General features: G+C 42.4%; 2 protein-coding genes across 2 annotated transcripts; both read left to right on the forward strand.

Annotated features, from left to right (window-relative positions):
• The first annotated feature begins 233 nt into the window (after nt 1-233).
• On the forward strand, nt 234-6495 carry LOC112893627 (TOM1-like protein 9). The gene is made up of 10 exons (XM_025961053.1): nt 234-542; nt 1390-1468; nt 2007-2105; nt 2223-2336; nt 2444-2586; nt 3340-3421; nt 4169-4254; nt 4410-4655; nt 4920-5422; nt 5544-6495. Exons 1-10 carry the CDS (start codon nt 442-444, stop codon nt 6251-6253), a joined length of 2163 nt encoding a protein of 720 aa, XP_025816838.1. The 5' UTR covers nt 234-441; the 3' UTR covers nt 6254-6495.
• Nucleotides 6496-16413: 9918 nt separating this feature from the next.
• On the forward strand, nt 16414-23725 carry LOC112893395. Its single transcript, XM_025960700.1, has 6 exons — nt 16414-16564; nt 17712-17892; nt 19318-19784; nt 19865-20970; nt 21556-23277; nt 23382-23725. Exons 2-5 carry the CDS (start codon nt 17774-17776, stop codon nt 23167-23169), a joined length of 3306 nt encoding a protein of 1101 aa, XP_025816485.1. The 5' UTR covers nt 16414-16564; nt 17712-17773; the 3' UTR covers nt 23170-23277; nt 23382-23725.
• Nucleotides 23726-23860: the final 135 nt, after the last annotated feature.

Raw genomic sequence — 23860 nt, forward strand, 5'->3', positions numbered from 1 at the left:
CTCTGCAACCAACTGCAAGCAGAAGATTCCATGGAGCTCAGCTCAGGCCGAGCAAGCTGAGCTGGACGACCAGGCATGTGCATCGCCCCCCTTTCTCATCAGCACAGTTTGTTTGTTGGGTTGGCCAGCCTTCTTCAAAGCTAGCGCTGGCATCACACCACGTTCCTTCTCCGTCACACGCGTAGAAACAGAAGGGAGAAGAAAAGGGGGGCAAAAAAAAAAGAAAAGAAGGAAAAAAAATAAAACAAAAGCAGGGTAAAAAAGGGGCGGGCCGCCCCGCCCACCACCCACGAAAGGAACGCGCCCAATCTGGTCCTGCTGCTGCTGCTGCGGTGGTGGTTCCCGGCAGCCTCCAGGGCAGGGAGCCGCTACCGCCGACCCGGCCAGCGGCCGCTGCTGCCACCCGCCAACGCCACCGTCGGAGCCAGGGCCGCCCCCGCCATGGCGGGCTCCATGGTGGACCGGGCCACCAGCGACATGCTCATCGGCCCGGACTGGGCCAAGAACATGGAGATCTGCGACATCTGCAACCGCGACCCCGGGTAACCCCCGCTCCCGTCTCTCTTCTCTCACCCCGATCCCCACCCAGATTCCGCCCGTCGCGGCCGAGGATTCGGTGCTGCCCTGCCAGATTCGGTGCCGTGGACCTGGTTTCGTCGTGAAATGTGAATTTATGTCGTCAAACGGCGTGATTCCGGAAATGGTGGCAGGTTAATTTGAGCGGGATGATGCCAGACTGCTGAATGCTTCGGTTTTCATCGAAATAGGCCAGCTACCTGCCAGGATCATGGGTTGCGAGCGCTGAATCTGGTTTAATTCTACGATCAGTTACCGTTCTGATTCCACCCCCCGAGGAGACGGTTAGAGGAGTTTCTCCTGTGTCATGGTTCAATGATAATTGGAGAATTGCCTGTCGCTGCTCCTTGATGCTTCATTCTTTGTCCTATGTATGTAATTGCTTTGATTTGCCAGACCGGTATATAAATTGACTCGTTGTTATCCCTCGTCTACTGGTCATGTATTGGCAGGAAAACGAACCACAATGCCATTTTTACAATGAGCGAAGTTTCAGTAATTATCTAGTGATTGTCGCTAGCCAGGAAACCATTGGGGATCCTGGAGAAGTCAAATTGTTCGGTCCGAAATACGAATCTGCTGCCAAGCGGTTTAGACATATGAGCGTAATTTGTTTTATTTGCTTCGTAGTCAACTACTGTTACTTGGTATCAAATAATGCACGGGACAAGAACAAATAATCTGTTGGCATGTAGGATTTTAGCTTACATACATGTACATTTTTTTTCTCATTAGAAGAATATATTTCATTTATTTCTGTCGTCATTTTACTATCAGTTAGTTATTGATGCTTCATATCCTTTTCTATAACAGGCAATCAAAAGATGTTGTGAAGGCGCTAAAAAAACGAATTGGGCACAAAAATCCAAAAGTCCAACTCCTTGCTCTGACCGTAAGTCTATCTTCACCTTGTCATCTACTCCAAAGTGCACTGGGCTATTGGTAACTGTTATTTTAAGATATTTTGTTTTTATATGCTGCTTCCATAAAATCAAACCCCTGTTTCTCTGCTGTCATACATTTGCATTTTTCTTCTGTGTTCAGTTATGTTGCACTTTATATTTCCAGCCTTTGTCCTGTGTTTCATGGCTATCCAGTTACTCTCATGTAATCACATACTCATGCATCCTGCAATACCATCAGCATAATTAAGCATAGTGAAGATCTTGCTGAACATGGTTGCACTATTTTTTCTTGCCTTTGAACCCTGTTAATTTTATTCAGTTCTAACTTGTACATTTTGATTTCCTTGTTCAATCCACCAATAAATAATCAATGCCCAATTATTTTTATTGTTTCAAATTAAAGAAATCTGTTATTTATTTATGGTTTCTGGAGATCCAGGATATCTAGCTGGTGCAGGACTACCTTTTGCAGTATGTGTTGCAAAATATCATCATTATCTTTCTGATAATATTTCTCTGTTTCAGCTGTTGGAAACTGTTATCAAGAACTGTGGTGATATACTCCACATGCATGTTGCAGAGAGAGATATATTGCATGAGATGGTGAAGATTGTGAAGAAGAAGGTTCAGTGTGCTTCATGCTTGTAAAACTATAATAGTTATTCTAATGATCCACTAAAAACTACAATAATTATTCTAATGATCCACAACTTCTGATGGCATTTTCTTTTCATGTTACAGTCTGATCCTCGTGTCAAAGAGAAGGTATTGGTGCTAATAGATACATGGCAGGAAGCTTTTGGGGGACCACGTGCAAGATATCCGCAATACTATGCGGTGTACCATGAGTTGGTGGTATGTTTTTGAAGCCTGATTCTATTTACCGGTTCAAAACCTTCACTTGACTCAATTGGTCTGTGGTGTATTTGACACGATTATGATCTTATATTTTTGCCTTGCAGCGAGCTGGAGCTGAATTTCCCAAGAGATCCGAGAAACCTGCACCTTTGTTTAATGGTCAGTCTCAAGCAGCAAGGAATATGCGTAGTCCTGATCAACAAGATGAAGCTGAATCTTCTGCTGCCAATGACTTTCCTGCTTTGAGGTATGCTCTTTTACTTTCACTTTTCATTTTCTGCGTTGGTAGGTCTTTTTCTATTCATTCTCTTCTTTCACTTAAAGAGCTTCGCAATTGATATGGTTCGCTATTCTCTCTTAATCTAACCCAAATAATGGTTCCACAATGCATACTAGATTTGGATAAATGTTTTTATAAAATTCTTTTGCTAAATATTTTTTTACTGAGATTGTGGTCTGATTGAGGTAAAGCTGAATGAAATCTAGCAAACTGCCTGCTATTATTATCATCTTTTTCTAGTATGTACTTGTTATTTTGACTTATCATTGACTTTTCATGTGCTCATATAGAATGATCTTTCATGTAAAAAACTAGAAACTGTTAATAGTAGTAGATCATTAAAAGAGGGTATCATTTCGGTATAACCAGATAATCTTCTTGGCATAATCTGATCGCAAGACACCATACCTAGTCTTTTCCCCTCTAGTAGTGTGTCTAGTGGACATCTTGACTTCTTGAGAATATGCATGTTTGTGTGTATGCCAGACTTGTTTATTTGTGTGCCACTGCGTGGTGGTGCACACATAAAGTCCGCTGGGCGGCAATTGGCACACACACATATTCCAGTTGCATAGACACAATGACACAAGTAGTGAGTTTGGGATACAGCATGAGCAAAGCAGCAAATTTCCAATGGCTCACAAATTTCCATGAGAATAATGCATCCTGTTCTTTTGAATGCATTTGTATTTTATACTGAATGAATGCTTATATTTGCAGCATGTCAGAGATTCAGAATGCTCGTGGTATCATGGATGTGCTAGCAGAGATGCTGAATGCTTTAGACCCAGGAAACAGAGAGGTACCAGAGTACCCTAAGCATGCCTCCTTTTTTAATTGATGCTTGCCCTACAGAAAAATGACTTCTTTCCTGTGTAAAGTTACAACCAACGGTGGAGCATGTCATTATAATTTATTGTTTCTCTTCTTAGTATACTGATGGTGCCACTATCCTGCGTGTTCGAGGGAAAAAATATGATAATTGCTTCTGTGTTTGTATATATAAAGGAATTTTCCATCTTGCTTTGTTTTTAGAAATATGTGCCAACCAGCTTAGTCTTAAAGATTACCACTTTGGAACATTTGCATTTTTATTTATTGGATCTCACTTGACATACTGAAGCACAGAGTTTATAGGTAATGTGGTAGGGCTGGTACTGAAGCATATAAAATAATTGTAGCATGCCTATCTTAATGTTGGGCGCTCTTGTACTTTAGCTAATCACTTTTACCATATAGATTGTACTAAACAGAAGTAGGAATATTTTCTTTTTACTTATAACACCACCCTGTCTCAGTTAACTTGTTGGACCTGACTCCACATGGCATTGACTAGCCATATTGTATAGATGAAAAGTGTCCCTCAACTGTGGTATGAATGAAAATTCCATGTAGAAGTAAAACAGTGATCTCTAATTAAAAATACAATTGCATGGTTTACTTCCAATATTTATGCTGTACTCAACCAATAATGCCCCAGCTATATGCCTATCAATCTCCTCTGATCTGTTAAGGCTTATTGATTATATTTTTAACATGCTATGCACAGGGACTAAGGCAGGAGGTAATTGTGGAGCTTGTGGATCAATGTCGCACTTACAAGCAGAGAGTGGTGCAGCTAGTTAATACTTCCACGTGAGTGGACTTTTCTCTGAATTTGCAGTATATCTTATGGCAGTGAATGACATTTCTAAAACCATCATGGTTTCTTGGTCCAACGAGCAACATCATGTGTATACACCAGACAACAATTGTGCTTATACTAGAATGTTGCTTGCCACATTCTGCAGGGACGAGGAACTTATGTCGCAGGGGCTTGCACTGAATGATGATTTGCAGCGTGTTCTTGCGAAGCATGATGCAATAGCAGCAGGCATTGCAGTTAGAGTGGAGAAAAAACCAAAATCTCTGCAAGCACTTGTTGATACTGAGGACTCTGCCAACCAGGACGCTAACAAAGACAAAGAAAAAGAAAAAGGACTCATTGATATTGAGGACCCCACAAGCCAAGATTCCAAAAATGAGCCAAATCAAAGGTTTGCTCCTATCACATCTGCAAATTCTTAATTCTTCATAATGTTTACACGTGCTGTGTGATTTTGTGCATAAATGCTGAAAGCAAGTTCAAACTAGTGTTGGCTCATTTTTTGATTCAATAACCTTCATAGCTAGGCATTCTATGTTCTGAACTAATCATGCTAGTATTGGCAAATTCCATAGTTTTGTTTTCTTGCTATTTTATTAGTTTTTCCATATGACTGCTCTAATTACTACCCTCTCTTTGCATTATCTTGTAACAGTACAAGTGACCAATCTCCTTTTGAGCAATTAGCGCTTCCAGCGCCACCAGTGTCAAATGGCACAGCAACCTCTGCACCAAAATCTGATCTTGGCATTGATCTTCTCAGCTGGGATGATACCCCTACTACAGCAGAAAATCCGCTTGCACTTGTTCCAGTCACTGATCCTCTTGCTGACTCTACTCCATCAAATCAAAATGCACTAGCAATTGTCGACACATTTTCACAAAACAACACTGTTAACAGCAACGCTCATCCAGCCGATCCCTTTGGTCTCAGTTCAAACTCCACTATTCCTGGATCACAGCCATACAATACTCCAGCGCAGCATCCTTTACAGTCACAACAGCCTCAGCAGGCAGCACCGCTCTATCCAAACGGGGGTGCTGTGAATGCTGGGACATCTTACGAGCAGGCACCCCAGTTTAATAACACGAGTTCTGGTTGGAATGGTCAAGTTGCCAGTCCTTTGGCACCCCCACCACAGCAAGCACAGAGCTATGGTATGGCAAGTCATGCAGACCTTTTCCTTTTTTTTTCTGTATCATATCTGTTCCTCCCCATATTGTATTTCATCTTTGTTCCGTCTGAAGAAAACACAACTATCGCATCCAAATTTTGTAGATGATCAAAGTGGATCCCTTCCACCACCTCCTTGGGAAGCTCAGTCAGCAGCAAGCAATGAATTGCCAAATGGCCACTTGGGGGCAGGTATGCAACCTCTACCGGCTCTGCCAGCAGGCCAGATCGGCAGCATGCAGCAACCACAGATGAACCACATTGGAGTCCCACAAAACCAGCCAATGTACAACAACCAACAAGGAGTCACATTGTCTCGAGCGATGCAACCTGGCCAAGCTGCCGTAGCACAGATGCAGCCAGGCTTCGGGAACCAGCAGTTTGGTTTGCTACCTCCAGCCTCTATGCCAGGCATGCAATTCCCCGGCATGCAACATCCACAAATGTATGGCGGATCGCAGCCAGCCATGATGCACCCACAACAGATGCCAGGGGCACAGTACGGAGCAATGGCTCAACAGCAACCCATGTATGGTGGCCGGTTGGCGGGGTACATGCAGCATCCCGCGGTGGCTGCTGCACACTACTACAACCAGGGAACGTCGGGAATGTATGGGTACCCTGGTGCGAACGACCTGTCTCAGAGGATGTATGGCCTCTCAGTGCAGGACAACTCGTACATGGGGATGAGCTCGTCCTACCAGACGGCACCCTCCCCTGCACCCTCCACGGGGCAACCTATGCGGCCGACAAAGCCTGAAGACAAGCTTTTTGGGGACCTACTTAGCATTGCCAAGACGAAGAAAGCTTCATGAGAGAATGAGCGAGAGCGCGGGCGGTCTAATCTATTGTCTCCCCTATTTTTGCGATTTTCTCATGTTTGATGATCATACACTTGTAACATTATTTGAATGTATAAGCTTTTGGTTTTTCTTTTCACGCTGTGATCATATATTGATTCCATTGGATTCATTATACCATGTGCACGTACCGTTCACGCTGAAGAGGAAGCGCTGGTAAATGATGATGATTCAATAAAGAGGTGTGCAGTGCAGTACGTACTCTTTTTTTTTTTGCTGTATTCGAGGGGAATATTATCTCTCTTTTTTAATGTATGATTTTTAAAATAGAAAAGAGTAAAAATGCACCATCATTTATAAATTGGTATTATTTTATTAATGTGGCTATTTATTCAGTGTCTGGTGATGTATGCTAGCTTGTCGATTGCGATGTACTTCGTCCATGATACATTCTTAAAGTGTGAGTTGGTGTTCATGTTTGTGAGCGGTGCATGGGTCCGTATTGTGTTCCTGTGCATCGTGTCAAGGTGAGGCGTCCATGTTGTGGTTATTTACACGTACGTTTCTCTTGGGAAGGATAGGCCGCACATGGCAGTGGGCACTGGTGGGTGCAGGATGGCACGAGCACGGTGACTGCCCCGTTGCAGTGCACCGACTACTGAGCCTGTCTTGTTGACGATTTCGTCAGCGGACGTGGAACCGAAAAACAATACAAAACACAAAACAAAAGCGAATTCATGCGCTTCTTGGTTTGCACGCTGCCACACTCCGCGTCTGGGAAAGTGCACCAAGAGCTAGCGCAAGGATTTCCGTCGTTCCTCTCTCCGCCACCTCAGCGAGAGAGAGCGACAGCACCTGCCGTTGGACAAGGCCTTAAGACTCAGCAACGACCACGTCCAGGGGCTCTTTTTTTTCTTCTTCTTCTTCTTCTTCAAGATTAATGAGTTTCCTATTGAGGAATTAAAGTGTGTAGCACGTGACGATGCTATAGAGTACAAGTATGTTTGAGATTAGTTGATGCATATTTCATTTGGTTTGGATAATTTTTTAAGAGATAATTGCTCTATTAATACATGACACGAAATTGATTGATAATCTTAGATTCATATTAAAACTTACTTACGATTATAATTTTATATCACAAAAATGAAATATTATTGAAGTGATTGTGTTGGCCAAAGTTTCATTCTAACGATTTAGAATTTCACCTTTGCATACGGCTACAGATTTTTGGATTCATATTTCTTCCAGTAAGGTGTGACAATTTTTAATTTTCTGGTTTTTTGACTAGCACTCAGCAATCGAAAAATGAACACCACAGGCTAAAAAATTCGCTAGTGTGACCGGAGAAATGTCAGTTGGATGTGGTCAGTTGAACCTTCAAGGTTTATCAAAAACCTCCCACATTTAATTTGAAACCAGCAATTTGCCTACAAGATGCAATATTTCATATGAAAGTAGTATATATACTATCTGAAAGGAAGAACTATCTTTATGGTTTGATTTTGTTCCTGCATTGCATATTCTACGTCAAAATAAAGGGAGTATGAGCAAGCCAACCCGGCCCCTCTATCCCTTTTTAGAAATGTAAATGTACCGGCACGACGTCGACGACGCAGCCAGCTGTACCTGAACCAATTTCCCTCTAAGCTATGATATGCTTGGCTAATGCATGCTCTCGAAATTCTCCACGCATCATCGGACGCTAGGCACCGGGTTGCCACCGGCCAGACCGCCCTCCACTCTAGCGAAAGCGCGTCTGACGAGATTCGAACCTAGGTTGCTTACTGTAAAGCTGGAGCAGCTAACCTCTGGGTCTCCTTCCGCTCCCGATGCTCTCGAAATTCTAGCGCACAAGGATGTTATTACAGGGATTCAAACCTAGGTCGTCTGCCTATTTGGATGACTGGCCTAGTGACCACTTGGGTTATCTTCCCCTCTACATAAGTATTTGACGGTCCAGGGATCTGGGGTCCCTAGCGGACCTGCCTCCCGCTGACATTCAAACTAGTCTAAATACAGCATCCAGAACGAACGTCCATCTTCCCGGGCCGCGGCTTCGTCTATGCCGCCCAGGCCCATGATCCTAATCGACCGGCTGGTCGGGAAAAGCATAACTTGCGTTCCTAACGTAGGAGATGATCGGGGACTGGATGTGTACCACGGCTCCGACTGAGGTCCCCTGACTAGGCTCCACCTTACGCGTGTCGCTATCCCCAACTGGCGAGGCCGAGGACAGCCGGACCCTGCGTACTAGCGGGCTCCGGGAGCAAGTGTGGCGCCGGAGTCAACTTGCCGTACAACCCAACCACTCCCCCCACGGGGTTGCAGTGCCCCTCCCTGCCACAGCGGGGAGGTACTGTTTCACCTGACCGTCCTTATGAATGGATGGAACACAACGACATCATCACGATGCGGCGGGCACACCTCCATCATGGCGGAATGATGACGTAACATTGAGGATGGAGCGTGACTGCCATATTGCGCTTATCAGCGCACGCCTACCCCTCCGGCTGGCGAAGTACGACGCACAGGAATAGAACAAGATGGCCAATCCGTGATATAGGACCTGGACGGTGGCCACCCGAGGATTCCGGCTGATAGAGTTGACGACCCCGATCAACGGGTAAGAAACTCTCTCTCTCTCTCTATCCCTCTTTCTATACACTTAGTCCCCCTGTAAGGAGGACCCCCTTAACTATAAAAGGGAGGGTCAGCCGTCTAGAAAGGGGATCAGACCGGGATCCAAGAGATTCACCCTCCACTCGCAAGCTTATAACTCCCCAACTCTCACGAGCACCTGGACTGAAGCAATACATCCGGCCAACCCCCAACTGGACGTAGGGCATATTTGCCTGAACAAGTATAAATCTTGAGTCATTATGTGCTAGTCCACCTCCAATCACGACGCACGATACACATTTCGAGTAAGATTAGCTGCCGGCCATTTTCGGAACCGACGGTATTACTACCCCTTTGATTTGAATACACATCATTCTTAGTATATGTTCTCTTTCATCAAACTTTTCTAAATTTTGGCTATTCATATATGAAAAATTACGTGGACCAACAATTTATGATAACTGTTGCCAGATTTATCATGACGAGTATTTTAAAAAAATCATTTAATTAACATTCTTTTCTAAATTCATATTTTGGGTACAAATTGTTGGTGAAAGTTTTACCTTATACATAGACCATGTCCAAATCACACGCATCAATTCAAGAGCTGTAGACCGAAATCACCGAATGGATGCATGAACTAGCTATTATACCCGCATTGAATTATATATGACGAAATGAAATGAATGAAACGCGCGCTTGACACGCCGACCTAAATGGAAATGTTGTAGCCTTGCTGGTGCCAGCTGGCTGGCATGTGTTCATACAGAAACCTAGGGTACGGTTTACCCCCAAACTAATGCTTTCATCGCTCCGTAATGCTTGTGGTTTATAGTTCTCACAACTAGAATATTAATCCTAGCTAGTTTTAAACCTCACCGTATTGAAAAAAGTTTAATTTTAAGTAGCTAGGTCGCATCGCATCATCTCCAGGATGCATCGTGAATCAAATTAAATCTTTATCATGCATGCATGCATGCAGTAGAGAGTTGTTCATCTATCTAGCTAGCTAACAAGTTGTTCATCTCACCTTTTCGATTGCACAGCATGTGATTTCAATTTGGCGCAACTTAATTGAACCCCAAAATTGTGACTCGCTCGGCAACGAAATTAGCTTACTGGTTACTAGATGAGATGGGAACATTACAGCGAAAAGGACAGGTTAATATACTCGACACAAAGCTTCGTCGCTAGCATAGTTTTGGCTATACATGAGAAAGAGATGATTCCTAGCTCATGTTCCTATACTTTTCTTCCCGGCCTGACATATACGCATGCTACTACCTCCATCCTAAATTACAATTTATTTTAACTTTTAAGATACATATATTCTACTATACATCTAGATATATATACATTATGTCTAGATACATAATAAAACCTATATATCTAATAAAGTAAAATGAATTGTAATTTGGGATGAAAGGAGTAGCAGCTAGGCTAGATTCCCAAGTACACACACTGAAAATATCTGCGTGTATGCCTGCCCATGGACCAAACAAAAACCAATACCCATCACCTGCTCCTGCTGCCTGCTGGCTCAGACCAGCTAACGTCATGCGTCTGGCCGGCCGGCTGCAGCTAAGCGTTTGCTACTTAATAATTTGCTTAATTGCATGGCCTGCGGCTTATATAATTAAGCGTGTGCGAACCATGATACCTTCCTTGACCATATAATTAGTTCTTATCATGACGTCAAATGAGACTCTAAATTATTACTCCAGCTTGCATCAACCCCTCTCTCTCTCTCTCTGGCATATTTAACTTTTGTCATCCTTACTTTATTTGCTATATACTACCTAGCAGTGAGCCAGTGACCAAGTATTCGTGCTGAGCAACTCTTATTAATTACATATGTAATCTTACATTTTTTCTCTAAACAGCTGTGTGGTTCTAGATCATTCTTGTCTCGACGCTAATCTTTGGGTCCACGAATAACTCCAGCTAAGATCTGAGAACCCTATTCTATTTTCCCCAGTCTTATCGATGGGACGTCGCAGTTATTTGATTCCTAGGTTTTTCCAGCAAGGGACTAGAGTAATGCTTTACGTACCAGACATTGTACGTACCTATATATGGATGAAACTTCATCACAGTTCTATTTAGGTATATATATGGTAGCAAAAACTTGGGCTTGGACTCCACAACTGGTCGCAACTAAGGCTGTCTCCAGCGATATCCTCCAAATCCCATCCTCTACATCCTTCATTTACAGAATTCTCTACAAGATTCTCTCCTCTATATCTCATTTCTCTCCAACAACGTTCTCTAAATCTCGTTCTCTATACATTAAACCCTATATTAGAAACGTATTTTATTTCAAATTTTTGTACGTACGTATTTATCATACCTCAAACACTATGGACATATTTTATTTTTATTTAATTCAGTGTTTGAAACGTAAAGAAAAATAGAGAAGAGGAGAGAGAATCTCTATATATAGAGGAAACCTGTAGCGTTCTTTATTTTAGAGGACCATTTAGAGAACACTGCTGAAGCAATAGAGAACGGAATCTTCCTCTATATATAGAGTACAGAACCCTCTACAGTTCCCCGCTGGAGACAGTCTAACTAGCATGAATTGATGTACTGTACAACTAGTGTCCGACGGGAATGTGTGTCCACTGAGTAGTACAGTCTGCAGTGTGACGCAATATAGCTACTTAATTATATATATATGCCGTTATAAAAGATCAATATGATGACAACACAACTTGGCAGCGTTGACGTAGTGATAGAGCCTGCAGGAAGATGTATATGTTGTGCAATTCCAAAACGATAGTCGACTTTGTTCCTTTGTTTTATATAAAGAATACTTATATTATTAGGTTTATGCTATATATTAAATGCACTAATGCATCAACATCTACAGCATTAAATGCACTATATTAACACCATATAAATGCACTTTTAAGACATATTTATGGTGGATTTAATGAAACTAATTTTATTGTGTAGATGTTGGTACATTTTCTCTACAACTTTGGTCAAAGTTACAAAATTTTAACTTACTAATAATTTGGAACGGAGTAGCTAGTTAAATACTGGCATAACAGCACAAGAGTGATATGGTTACATATTATACATATGTCCATTCTTACAGAAAAAAAATAAAAAAAATTTAGAGATGCGCATCAGTAGTAGAAAAGAAAATTATGTATGAACCTGTGGTGGAAATGGATCCTTGCTAATAAATCGGTGAAACAACAATGTAACATGTAGATATGATATGTCAAACCAAGCAAGTAGTATATATGTTAGTTGCAGCATGCATGCTAAAAATGATCATAGTACACATGCATGAATCGTTGCATTATTCCGATCCTAACATGGATGACAATACCATTGATTAAGGGAATCAGTTTTGGATCCTTAATGGCTACGATAGCCCTGAACAGAGAGTACGCATGTATCAACTAAGCCAAAAAGGGTAAAGATGAAAAGTAGAAAGGCAGGTTTCGGAAAAGAACAGGGCCTTCGTTCAAAATATACCTTGCCTGGAGTAGTTGTGTCATGGATAGGATCCAGCAGCCGCACCACAGCAGTGGGGAAATTAAACCAGGTGTGTGGACGCATGAGATAAGGGGGTGGGGGGGGGGGGGGGGGTGAATATATAGGCTGTGTGCGCGACAAAGGGATACATGGGGGAAGAGTGAAAATTGCTTAACTATAGGAGTGCGCCTACTTTGGTTTAGCTGGTTAGAAAAAACACTTCAAGTTTTAAAACAGAAGCTAGAAAACTCGAATGAATTGAAAATATTGTTCAAACAATCTGATATTCCTTTTGCAGAAAAGAAAACCCGGACCTTACTTTTCTCTATTCAAGATGATGTTGGTTTTCATCTTGAATTACCACCAGAAACTAGCTAGGGAGGTCATTATTCTTATAAAGCGGTCTATTACTCCTTACATATAATACGACCTTGTTGGCAAACCCTCCATTCCAAATTGTAGATCGTTTTGGCAAATCTAGATACATAAATTTTGCTACGCATTTAGATATACACTATGTCTATGTCTAGATACATAGCAAAAATTATATATATCTAGCTAGATTTGCCAAAACAAACTAGAATTTGGAACGGAGGGAGTAAAATTTATTTTGTTTCTATCTAATTTTTTGGTTGCATATAATCCCCTTTTAGTGGTTGGATCTAAATCTAGCCGTCCGGAGAAACTCATTTCATTTAACTAAAGGCCTCCTTCTCTATCCTCTAACTTCCTTCTTTAAATTTCTTGTCTATTTAGACCTCTCTTCCAACACCGCCGCCACCCACGTCACCTGATGCGTCGCCTCTCATCGATGCTCCAAACTCGTAATGACGCTCCTATGCACCTCTTTTTTTCTTTAACCGGTTGTCCTCCACCTGTATTGTCGTATCTATCAATACCGGTCATCACCAACATCATCCAGCGCCAAGCCAGCTGCATGCCTCCTCAATGATACGCTAAAGCCACTATATTTAGATAAATTCACACCTAAACCTAAACTTTCCATGTTTGCAGATTGATACAAAAAATTAAATTATTTTGAGTTTCTATTAATCTTTATTTGGAAGATCCAACCTTAGATCCAACAACCTATTATTGCTGCCAGCTAACCCATCATTGATGAGATATTGGTCAGGCGCCCTCACCCGATTTCCCTCAATGACATATAAATCGCTCGAAACGGCTTAATTTAGGTAAAGCCCCAACCACAAACTCATCTACCAAATCCAAAATCCGTTAACCCTAACTGTTTTTTGTTGGTATAATATATATTTTGAAATTTTGGTGGACCTGGAAAAAGTAAAGACTATATATATGTTTCTCATTGTTAATTCCTTCCTCCTTTTGGCTTCTGCTAATATTTTTTGCAGGGTAATTTTGCTTTCTATTAATTAATGTGGTGGTGTGGTGCATGTTGCTAGTATATCTCCTTGGTGCACCGGTGTTGTGCGCCTTGCAATACCTTAGAAAAAAAAACATAAAGCCATCACAGCACAGCAGCAAACCACCACCATTATTTTGTCCTTTTGCTTGACACAGTCCCGACTCCTTTGAGTGCTCCAAAGCCCCACAGGGCACGGCACTTTCATTTGCCGGCCCCACCTCCTCAGGTTAGCCATGGTTGCGTCCGGTTAACCCACTGTGGTTAGCGGTTAGGGTTAGGGTTAGGGTTTCCTTTTGGTCTGCGTAGCGTGGCGTAGGGTGGTCATGTGTGGCGTGTGGGCGTGCCTGCTGCTGCGTGGATGGAGTAAAGAAAAGATAGTGCGATGGGTGTGTATGGATGGAGGATGGATTGGGTGGTGTGGCATCTGATGCGCCTCTCCCCCACCCATTTCTGCTCCTAGATTCTCTGCGCTCTCGATTTCTGTGATATCGCCTGTGCCGCCACGCACATACGATTGCGTGCGTCCATGCATAGTGTGCTAGGAACTTTGACATGATGCGGTCTTAAAAACTTCACTCCATGTATACCTTTCCCTTTCATATGGAATACTATTTTTCGTCAGGGAAAGAATTTGTGTTAAAGTGAGTTATTATTTGGTAACTTTGTCAGATTTTTCTTTATTTATTATTTATCTACTAGGCAACATAAGCCATATATATATACTGAAATAAATAATGAGTATCAAGCTTGATCTTTCCCCAATGTTTCACAACACGTAATATTGATATCCACCTTATCGATGCATGATAAAATTGAGGTATGCATGATGAGGAATAACATTAATAGATTGCCTATGACTTCGGCACGATGAGGAGAAAAACATGAAAACCATGAGGTCACTGTGGTAGAATAGCTGTCTCCACATGTATCCAGGTAATAAACCACAAAGCTTGTATCCAGGTAATAAACCACATAGCTTCTATTGTGTCATACATCTTTATGAGTTTCAAAAATATAGTGATATGATTGTTTCACCAACTTGCATGATAACATGATAAATACATGTATGTCCTTGGTCCAAGCGATTTCAAATTTAGGTCAGCATGGTAGAATAGTCGTGTCATAATAATAGAACACGAAACTTCTATAATGCCACTTGGTTTGGATCTAGCGGCTCTTTGCGTCATACATATTTTTAAGAGTTACCTATAGTTTCAAAAAAAAATGACCATATCACCAACGCATATGATCACAATGATAAATATTTATGTATGCCTTGGATTCAAGCAATTTCAAATTTAGGGTGGAAATAGCTTGGATTAACATTTATCTAACTATAACAATCTAAATTTAACACAATAAGACATGGAAGGAGATAGTTGGTTTAAAAACTTCCTTGCTTGATCGGTCGGTCTATGTCATCTATAATTTCAAATTATAAGGCCTCTCTAAGTGTGTCATCTGCAAGTTGGATCGAGTGGGTGAACCGTACCATAAGGCTTTTCTAGCGTACAATTATACATTTGGTCTAGATCTAACCCATATATCACCAATTGTGTCCTGATGAGAAACCACAAGGTTGATGCGATGTTCGCCGGCTGGGTCGTCCAATCATGAGCTTGCTAGGGTATCAAATAAAAAACCACGCAGTCGATGTGGTATAGCAGCTGTTAGTCACTTGTGTCAAGATAAGAAACCACACAGCTAATGTTGCCAACTATGTCTAGATAAGAAACCACGTGGTTGATGTGGTAAAATAGTCGTTTGCCAACAATAATGTCCAGATAAGAAACCATGCGGTCAATGAACTGTTTACCAACAGTATCCAGATAAGAAACCACGCGACCAATGAGCTATCTGCCAGCAGTGTCCATATAAGAAACCACATGATCGATAGTGTCCATATAAGAAACCACACAATCGATAGGTTGTTTGCCAGCTGCATCCAGACAATAAACCACACGGTCGATGTGGTTAACAAATACTTTTCCAGCTTTGTCCAGATAAAAAACCACACAATCAATATGGTATTATAGCTGTTTGTCGGTTGTGTGCAAACCGTAAACATCAAAACTTGCATTATATCACTTGGTTTGTGTCCAGCGCATTACATCATACATCTTTATGAGTTTCCTATTGTTTTTTTAAAAAAAATAGTGATTGTTTCACCAACTCATACGAACACGTGATAAATACCATGTATACTCTAAGTTCAAACGATTTCGAATTTAGGATGGAAATAGCCGTTGCTTCTCTCACCTACTACCCCTGAGTCGTCGTCTACCTACCCATGATCCATCTAACCGTTCGATACAAAATGAACGGTCACGGTAGCCTATGTGTTTGAAAGCATATGTAGAAAATCTGCTTCGGTTTTTTATTTCAAAAAAGAAATTTTCTTTGGTTCTATATATTTCCACGGTTATTAACATTTACAGCAGCAACCGGCGCTGTTGATCACAGTAGACTAGCCCTGATTTTATCTCAACCCTGCAGCATGGGCAGCCGCTGACGTGGCGGCGTGGGGCGCCGGCCGCACACCTCCCAAGGGCAGAAATATCGATGTCCACACCAGCAGCCCTCCGCAGTTGATTACCATCCCCCTCCCGCATTTCTTTTTCTCATCCCTTCTCTCTCCCCCCTCCTCCCTGTCTCCCTCCCCCCCCCCCCCCCCCCAGAAAACCCTAAAGCTTACGCCTTTCCCCTCTCCCCACCCCCAAATTCCGGCCGGAGCCGCCACCGCGTCGACCGGGAGCCGCCTCCTCCGCCCCAGCCTCGCCGCGATCTGGTCGCCGGCGCTCGCGACGCCTCCTGCCGTGCAACATCGGGTACGTCGCAGCGGTGATTGCTGTCCTTTTCTTCGCTTGCTTTCGTTTTCCCCTTCCTGGTTTGGTTTGATTTGATCCGTCTGCTCCCATTTTCCTCGATCCGTTTGGGTTTTTTTTTCGGCGGAGTTTCCATCGTTTCGTCCCCAAATCTCGGTGGCCCTTTCTCGTACCAAATCGCATCGGTTTCTTCGGCTGCAGTCCAGTAGGTACTAATACTAGTTGCGGTAGATTTATTACTCCGATGAGAAAAAAAAATTATACCTTTTCTCGCTCCAGCTAACCTCTTTTCTGGTCGATTACGCTCGTCCGTTCCTGGGTTATCGATTCCGCGGAGAAAGATCTGTTCTTCCTATGCGCGCATGGGGGTTTGGTGGGTGGTCCAGCAAGTTTTTCTCGCGACGGAGATCTGCTCCTCCGTCGCCTATCCGCCGATCCGGCGGAGAAAAAGGTCGCAACTTTCGTCAGGTTCGGCAGCTATCATTTCATGGATCTCGCGACGCGCTCGTTAGGTCCGATCAGTGGTGCGTTCCCTGCAAAGCTTCGGGGTCCGCGCCGTCGCTGTGCTACTGTTTCCCTTGCTTGCCCGGTCAGTCGCTCGCTTTGCTTCGTGTGGGGGGCTTCGGCTTTGCCAGGGGCCAGCTGTGCCTGTGTGTGGGCCCTCTTTGGGACCCGAGCCGTAGCTTATTGCGCCCGCATGGAAGCCGTGGCTGCCTATATTTCATGTCGCGAAAAATGCGGGCCTTGCGTGGATTCTTGCAGATGGGAGTGGGCTACCGTGTCAGAGTTAATATGGAGAGGGCAATTTTGTTTGCATAGCCATGCATGGAAGTTAATCACATATATCTATCTCTGCCTTACTGGCTAATTAACTTTGTTTGTTTAGTTTTACAGTTTGGGAATGAATTAATCTGAGATCTTGGTTGCATTCATTTCTTTCCTTTGTTGGGATGTATATATACATGGTTCGTTATGCTGTGCTATATCCCATGGACGAAGATACATATACAGTCTGTGTTATGTTGGGTTGTATACAGTTTGACGTGCTGTTTCCTTCTTCCTGTACATGTTTGTATCAGTTATATCTTTCTGCAGTCTCGGTGAACCAAGATATGTATGACAGGTCATGCAATGCTTGCTGTTTGTGCAGGAATGTGCCTGGTGTTTCGTTTTGTTCCAACATCACAGAACTGACGTGACAAAGTTGTAGCAATGGAAGCTGTTGCTCAGACTATTGGAAATGAAGCAGTGGAGGAGCTAGGGCGTCTACCTACAGTGGCTGAACCTGATGACAGACCAACAGAGCTCGAATGTGACCATTTCTCCATGAGGTAATCTTTTCTATATTCAGATGCCTGCATTTCTTTCATTGACTGGCATGCCATGCATCTCTAGCAGTACAGCACTGTTTATGGCTGAGCAAAGTTAATCATCCATTAGGAACATTTGGTTCATATACATGGACACGGTTACACACTGATCAATATCCATAGGAACATTTGGTTCGATTTGTCAGTAGATCCATTGATTTGGATGCACATAGTTTATGTTATTTATTTTGATTTTCCTTGTGTCTATCTTCATTTACCATATGCATGTATTGTGTCTTAGCTACGCATATTGCTTTTGCCACCCACCCACCACAACACACACACGCACGCATCACATAGAGAGAGTGGGACACACACAATGGTGTGTCCATTTATATTAGGTGTTCAGCGTTTCATCTGTTGTCGAATGAGAAGGATTAAACGATCTGCCTTCTTTTCTTTTGATAGAAGAAGGCTGATGCCCATGTTAAAGCACCACTTTTCTATTTAAGTCTGTGTCATGTTATAGCATATTCACTGGAATATGTTTGTATCGGTGTCTTAAGGTGTCTTAAGAGTCTAGTAAGGGTATTAAGGGTCTAGTTGTTTGGAGTCTATATATGTATTAAGACTGCCCTTTGGGCCTCTTTGAGAGAGTTAATGAAAATCCATTTGGGCCAACATCTTTCTCTCTCTCTCTCTTGGAGAGTTTTCCCAGCTGGATTTAACTCTAATACCCCTTGTCAAATTGATGTAGATTGAACTCACAGTTCTAACAGGCTAACAGCGTAAATAGGGCAATTCTTAGCCCTAAGTGGTTAGTCCTGCCATGATTTTTTTAAAAGCTTTTTTTTTGTTAAGAATTGAGTTGTAGCAATGCAGTATGTTTACTAAGAGTGCTAGTTTTCCTTCGATTGAAGTTACCAAATGCAGCAGCATATTGTTCACTTGTTAGTTTGAGATTTATTCAGAAGTCAGAACAGACTGTAAAATGTTGCTTTAGTAGACAGTGCAGCACATGTCTCGCATTATATTTGATGATTCTAGCTTTATGAGTCCTCTGTTCAGTTTAATACCGGCCAAGTAGAAATGAATGTCAATGTTTCATTCTTTATGTATTAGACACTCAGAAAATGAGAGGATATGCATGTTTGGTTTATGGGAAAATTCTCTTATCTTTTATGCATGTTTGCATTGGTTACTAGCATAACAGTATAGGATACTTTCTAGTGTCTTGCTTGCCTCACAAATGTGCATGTTAATAAGGGCCCTTTTTTGGACTACAGGATTTGTGTTCAAGCCATGAGTGAGACTGCCTTTGCGCAGCTTTTAATAGAGTAGTGCTATTGGATTTTGAAGCTGTTATATCCCCTTCTTATCACAAACGATTGTTGTTTTATATATGCATATATCATGAGTTTTATTGATGATTTATACTTTTGGCAGGGGGTATGTTGCTCTGCGTCAGAAGAAGGATCCAAAACTGCGGTCTCTTCAGATTTTCCGTAACCAGCAACAATATGATGAACACCATAACAACTCATCCCCACTTTTGGTGGCAAAGTATCAACGATGGAATTGCTCAAGTTGCTTGGATAGAGTAAAAAATTCAGGTCACAGAACTACATCTGAAACTGTTTCTATGCAGCAGGATGGAGATGGTTGCTCCATTTCAATTATTCAAACTTTGCCATATAATGTTGGTTCCAGAAGACTGTTTTCTGGCACACAACAATCATCTCAAGGGAATGATGCTGATCAGTCAACTGTTTCAAAGAGTGTCCAAGAATGCAATTCGAAATGCAGTTCTCCTTCTGACAACAAAGCAGTTACTGCAGAGAATGTTCCAGCCACATCCACTGAAAAAAGTGTTCCAGACACATTCGTCGAAAAAAGTGTTCCAGCCACACAAGGTATGGCTGTGCTCAGTGAATTCCTAACTACTATTACTTTTCTTTGTATACAATAAGCTAATATGATGCTATATCCTCAGATTTGCAGGGCTCCCCCAATAATCTTGATGTACCGGAAAATATCTTGAATGCTGTGTCCATGGATGTTACTGATTTGCCTGATGTTCCTCAGATGATATCAAGCAAAGAAGGAAATGGCACACAGAGTCAATGCAGTCCAAAACCGTGTGAAGGGCCAAATGAAGATGAAAACAGAACAGTTCAAGATGTTCCTGATGTTGACTGCAACGAGTCCAGTGTTCATAAATCAATATCTGGTCACGAAGGCTCTAAACAATTATCTGGGCAAAAAAGCAACCAAGTTCGCAACCAGGGTCCACGAAGAGCAGCTCTAAAAAGAAATGTTGGATCCGATGGTAAGAAGAAAAAGAACAAATCCACTGGCTTGGCTGATATTTCAGATCTCAAATTTTCTCAAAGAAAGCCAAAAAAGACCAGGCTAATATCGGAACTCATCGACAGTCAGATTGGGGGTTGTGCAGATGCCATTGAAACTGACCATGTAAAAACTGGTGATATCTGTGAGAGTCATAAAAGCAAAATGCCACTTGAGGTTGGAAAGGATGATGACACTCCTGTTAGCAATCAGAAAGTGTGTGAATTCCAATCAATGGCTGTCAAAAACAAGGCAAAACTCAGAGGAGCAGACAACGTTGATGATGGATCTTCTCTAATGAACTGGCTGAGAAAAACTCATAAGAAAGTTAGAAAAGAGAAAAGGGGCTCAGGGCACAAGAATTGTGATTCTTCTGCTGTTTCAAACTCTAATCCAGATATACCTGCTTCCAGTGACATGCAGGATGGTTCTCTACCAGTTGGTGACCTGGCACAGGAAAAGGTTCTATCTACTACCAGTGCCAATCATGGGAATGAAAACACACAGAAAAATAGCCTGGAGCAAAATATGCAGAAGGCAGATGACCTGTGCCAAAATGAATCAGAGAACTTGAAACAGAGGTTCTTGTCAAACGGAAAATCAACGATTTTGCTAAAGAGGAAAGTACTTTTACCTGCCACTTCCTGTGATGATAACACTGAGAACAGTTCTATAAAGAGAAGCATGCTCAGGACAGATGATTTGCGTCGAATGGAGTCTGAAGGCACTGTGCAGAGATGTCTGGCAAAGGTACGATCAAGAATAATTTCTTGCTTTCAGATATGTTCTTGACTTTATTCTTCATTCTCAATTTTTAGGCATTTCTTCTATGTAAGTAGATGAACTGAAATTTATCAGAAGGAAGAAAAATTCTTTAGAATTGTTACATAATATGTAATTAGATAATTGCATTATTTTTACCTGCTTTACCTAGTTTTGCTGACCTGAGTAGGCAAACTTTGTCCAGTATAGCCTTCGTTTTTGTGGCATTTGTGAGTACCACTTTGCTCGCATGCCATCTATACTAGTTCTGTGTACACCACTGGAATTGTTTTATGGCATCTGGGCCCACGCCACTTTGCCTGTGTGCTATTTGAACTAACCATTTTTTTTCCTGACAAATAGTTTGTTTGGGATGGTTAGCGAGTAAATTAGTGAATTCAAAATGACCTGCACTCTCTTTGTAAACTAGTATGATATATTTTACTGGTGCAAGCAATGGAAAATCCATACTGAAAATTTATCCTACTGCTCTGGAAATATTGTTCCCTCTTATACTGTTCTGGATTCGTGGATATTATGAAATATTCACATTTATTTTATTCATTGCCTCAGGTTTCTCTTGGTAAGCGTCAGATCCCTGGGTCTGCTTTCCACAAGCAGAATATACCCAAGAATAAGAAGAAACGAAGGCTGAAGGCGCATGAGAAACAGAATGTGATAGATGACATCCCCATGGACATTGTTGAACTTCTTGCCAGAAATCAGCATGCGAGACAGCTGATGACTGATACTGATTCTTTGGAAAACCGTCATACTCAACCTAAGATAGCTGAAGTTGATTGTGCTGAAATTTCCGCCAAGGACGGTCCCATTGATGCATCAACAGTGCTTGACACTAATTTCCAGAAGTCTTTGGCATCAGAAAGTAAGAGGAAATCTTTACAGGGTAGTGCATCATCCAGCACTGTGGCTGCCACTGTGCATCTGCAGGATTTACATACACAGAAGTCATCACAGGGTCATGCAGCATCCAGCACCGAGATTCCCAACGGTCATCGTCCGGAACCACATATGCAGAATTCGTTACAGGTTCATGCATTACCCATTACAGGGTCTTTCAATGTGTACCCTCCAAAGCTACGCGTCCCAGACATTTTAGAGTGTACGCAGGAACAACAGACTCATTTCTGCAGGGATGAAGAAGTCACCATTGCGTGTACCTCACCAATATTTTCACATCATCAACATATTGCTGAAGTACCCACTCAGAGCTGGAGTAATAAGAGGGAAAAGAAGTTAATGTGGGATTCTTTCAAGACAGCTTCAAGGAATTCACCAACACCAACATATGGATTTCAATTCAGAAATAGAGTTCGAGAAGTTGATCCTACTCCAATTCCTGTGTATGGAGCTTCTAATGACTATGCAACTCACCAGCCAGTAACTGCGGCTGTAGACCAGTACACAAAGGAAGCAGTTAACCAGGTCCATCCAAGAAGTGTTCCAAGCACAGCATTAGCAATGGAGGTTGGTAGGCTGTACGATCAAAGTATTGCTGGACAGTCAGGCCTTTACCCAAAGGAGCCCATGGCTGCCACACATCTTCTGGGACTGATGGATTCATCAACTGCACGAGGCTTCACAGGCTATCAAAGAGCTAGCAGGCGCCAGATGGAACTCGAAACACAAAATCTCGGTTCACAGTATGCGCAGCATAATCACTACAATGTATCACCCAGCACATCATATGGAAGTCACCTAACTGAAAAGGTTCCATTGAGGCTGCAAGACTTGGCACGGCATCAGGTTGAGAAAAATTTTCACAGACCTTTGCGCCCTCATCCTCGAGTTGGCGTGCTTGGTTCATTGCTGCAGAAGGACATTGCGAACTGGTCTGAGAACTGTGGGACACAGTCTGGGTACAGACTAGGTGTGTCTAAAGGGACATCATCATTTGATATAAACGGAAAAGGAAATTATGAGACCTTGAACTCTGGAATGTTCTCAGCAGGATGGAATGCCCTGCAATTGGGTTCTGTTACCTCTGTTGCGAATCCAGAACGTCCATTGCCAAGGTATGGTGTAACTCAACCTTGGACTGGTGGCACTGGGAAGTCGGTTCATCCGCTGGATAAGCTCGTCAAAAAGGATATCTGTCAGACTAACAGAAACCCAGCTGATTTTACAGTAATTAGTGACAAGAATGAGTATATGATAAACCTTTGAGGCTAGAGGGGTGTGGATAGCTGAGGACATTTAGTTTCATACTTTGACCTTGTCAATGTCAAGCGGATTGTCATTGGTAGAGGAAGGTTTTGCCGAAACTTTTGCAAGGTAAAAGATGCTCCCTCCCTCCCTCCCTCCCTCCCCCTTTTGTTTTGCCAGGTGATGAAAAAAAAAACGAATATTTTCTTACTTTCGTGAGACTGTGCGTGCAGGTCTGGATTCGCTGCTTACTGGATGGAGAAGCAACAGACACCATTGCCAGGTGAATGTATAGTAGGCGAAGAGCTGATATCAGGTCGCTGTGGGAAACCCCCCAATAAACTTATTTTGTTGTGTACAAGAGGAACATTAAAGGTTGTGGCCATAGAATGTTTTTGCCTGTTTTGTAAGTACCATAGTGGGGTTGTACACCGTTAAATGTTGCTGTGGTTGTGCGATGTTTAAGCTAGATCAACTGGTTGTGTGATCGTGTCTGTGGCTGTGAGTGTGAGTGTTGTAAAGCATCAAATTGCTGTGGTAAAGTCTTAAAAGAAGGGAATGGCCGAACATTGGATAAGTTATGCTTCTCAGCTGTTTGATTCCGTTCACCGTGTTTGTCTGAAGGTGCAAATATTCTTGGAGGCTGCTCTTGTCAAGAGTAGGGGCATGCAGGTTCCCCCGTGGTTGGGAAGGACATTCAGACCCGAGTGAA

The sequence above is a fragment of the Panicum hallii genome, chromosome 5 (assembly GCF_002211085.1).
Source record: "Panicum hallii strain FIL2 chromosome 5, PHallii_v3.1, whole genome shotgun sequence".
Lineage (NCBI taxonomy): Eukaryota > Viridiplantae > Streptophyta > Magnoliopsida > Poales > Poaceae > Panicum > Panicum hallii.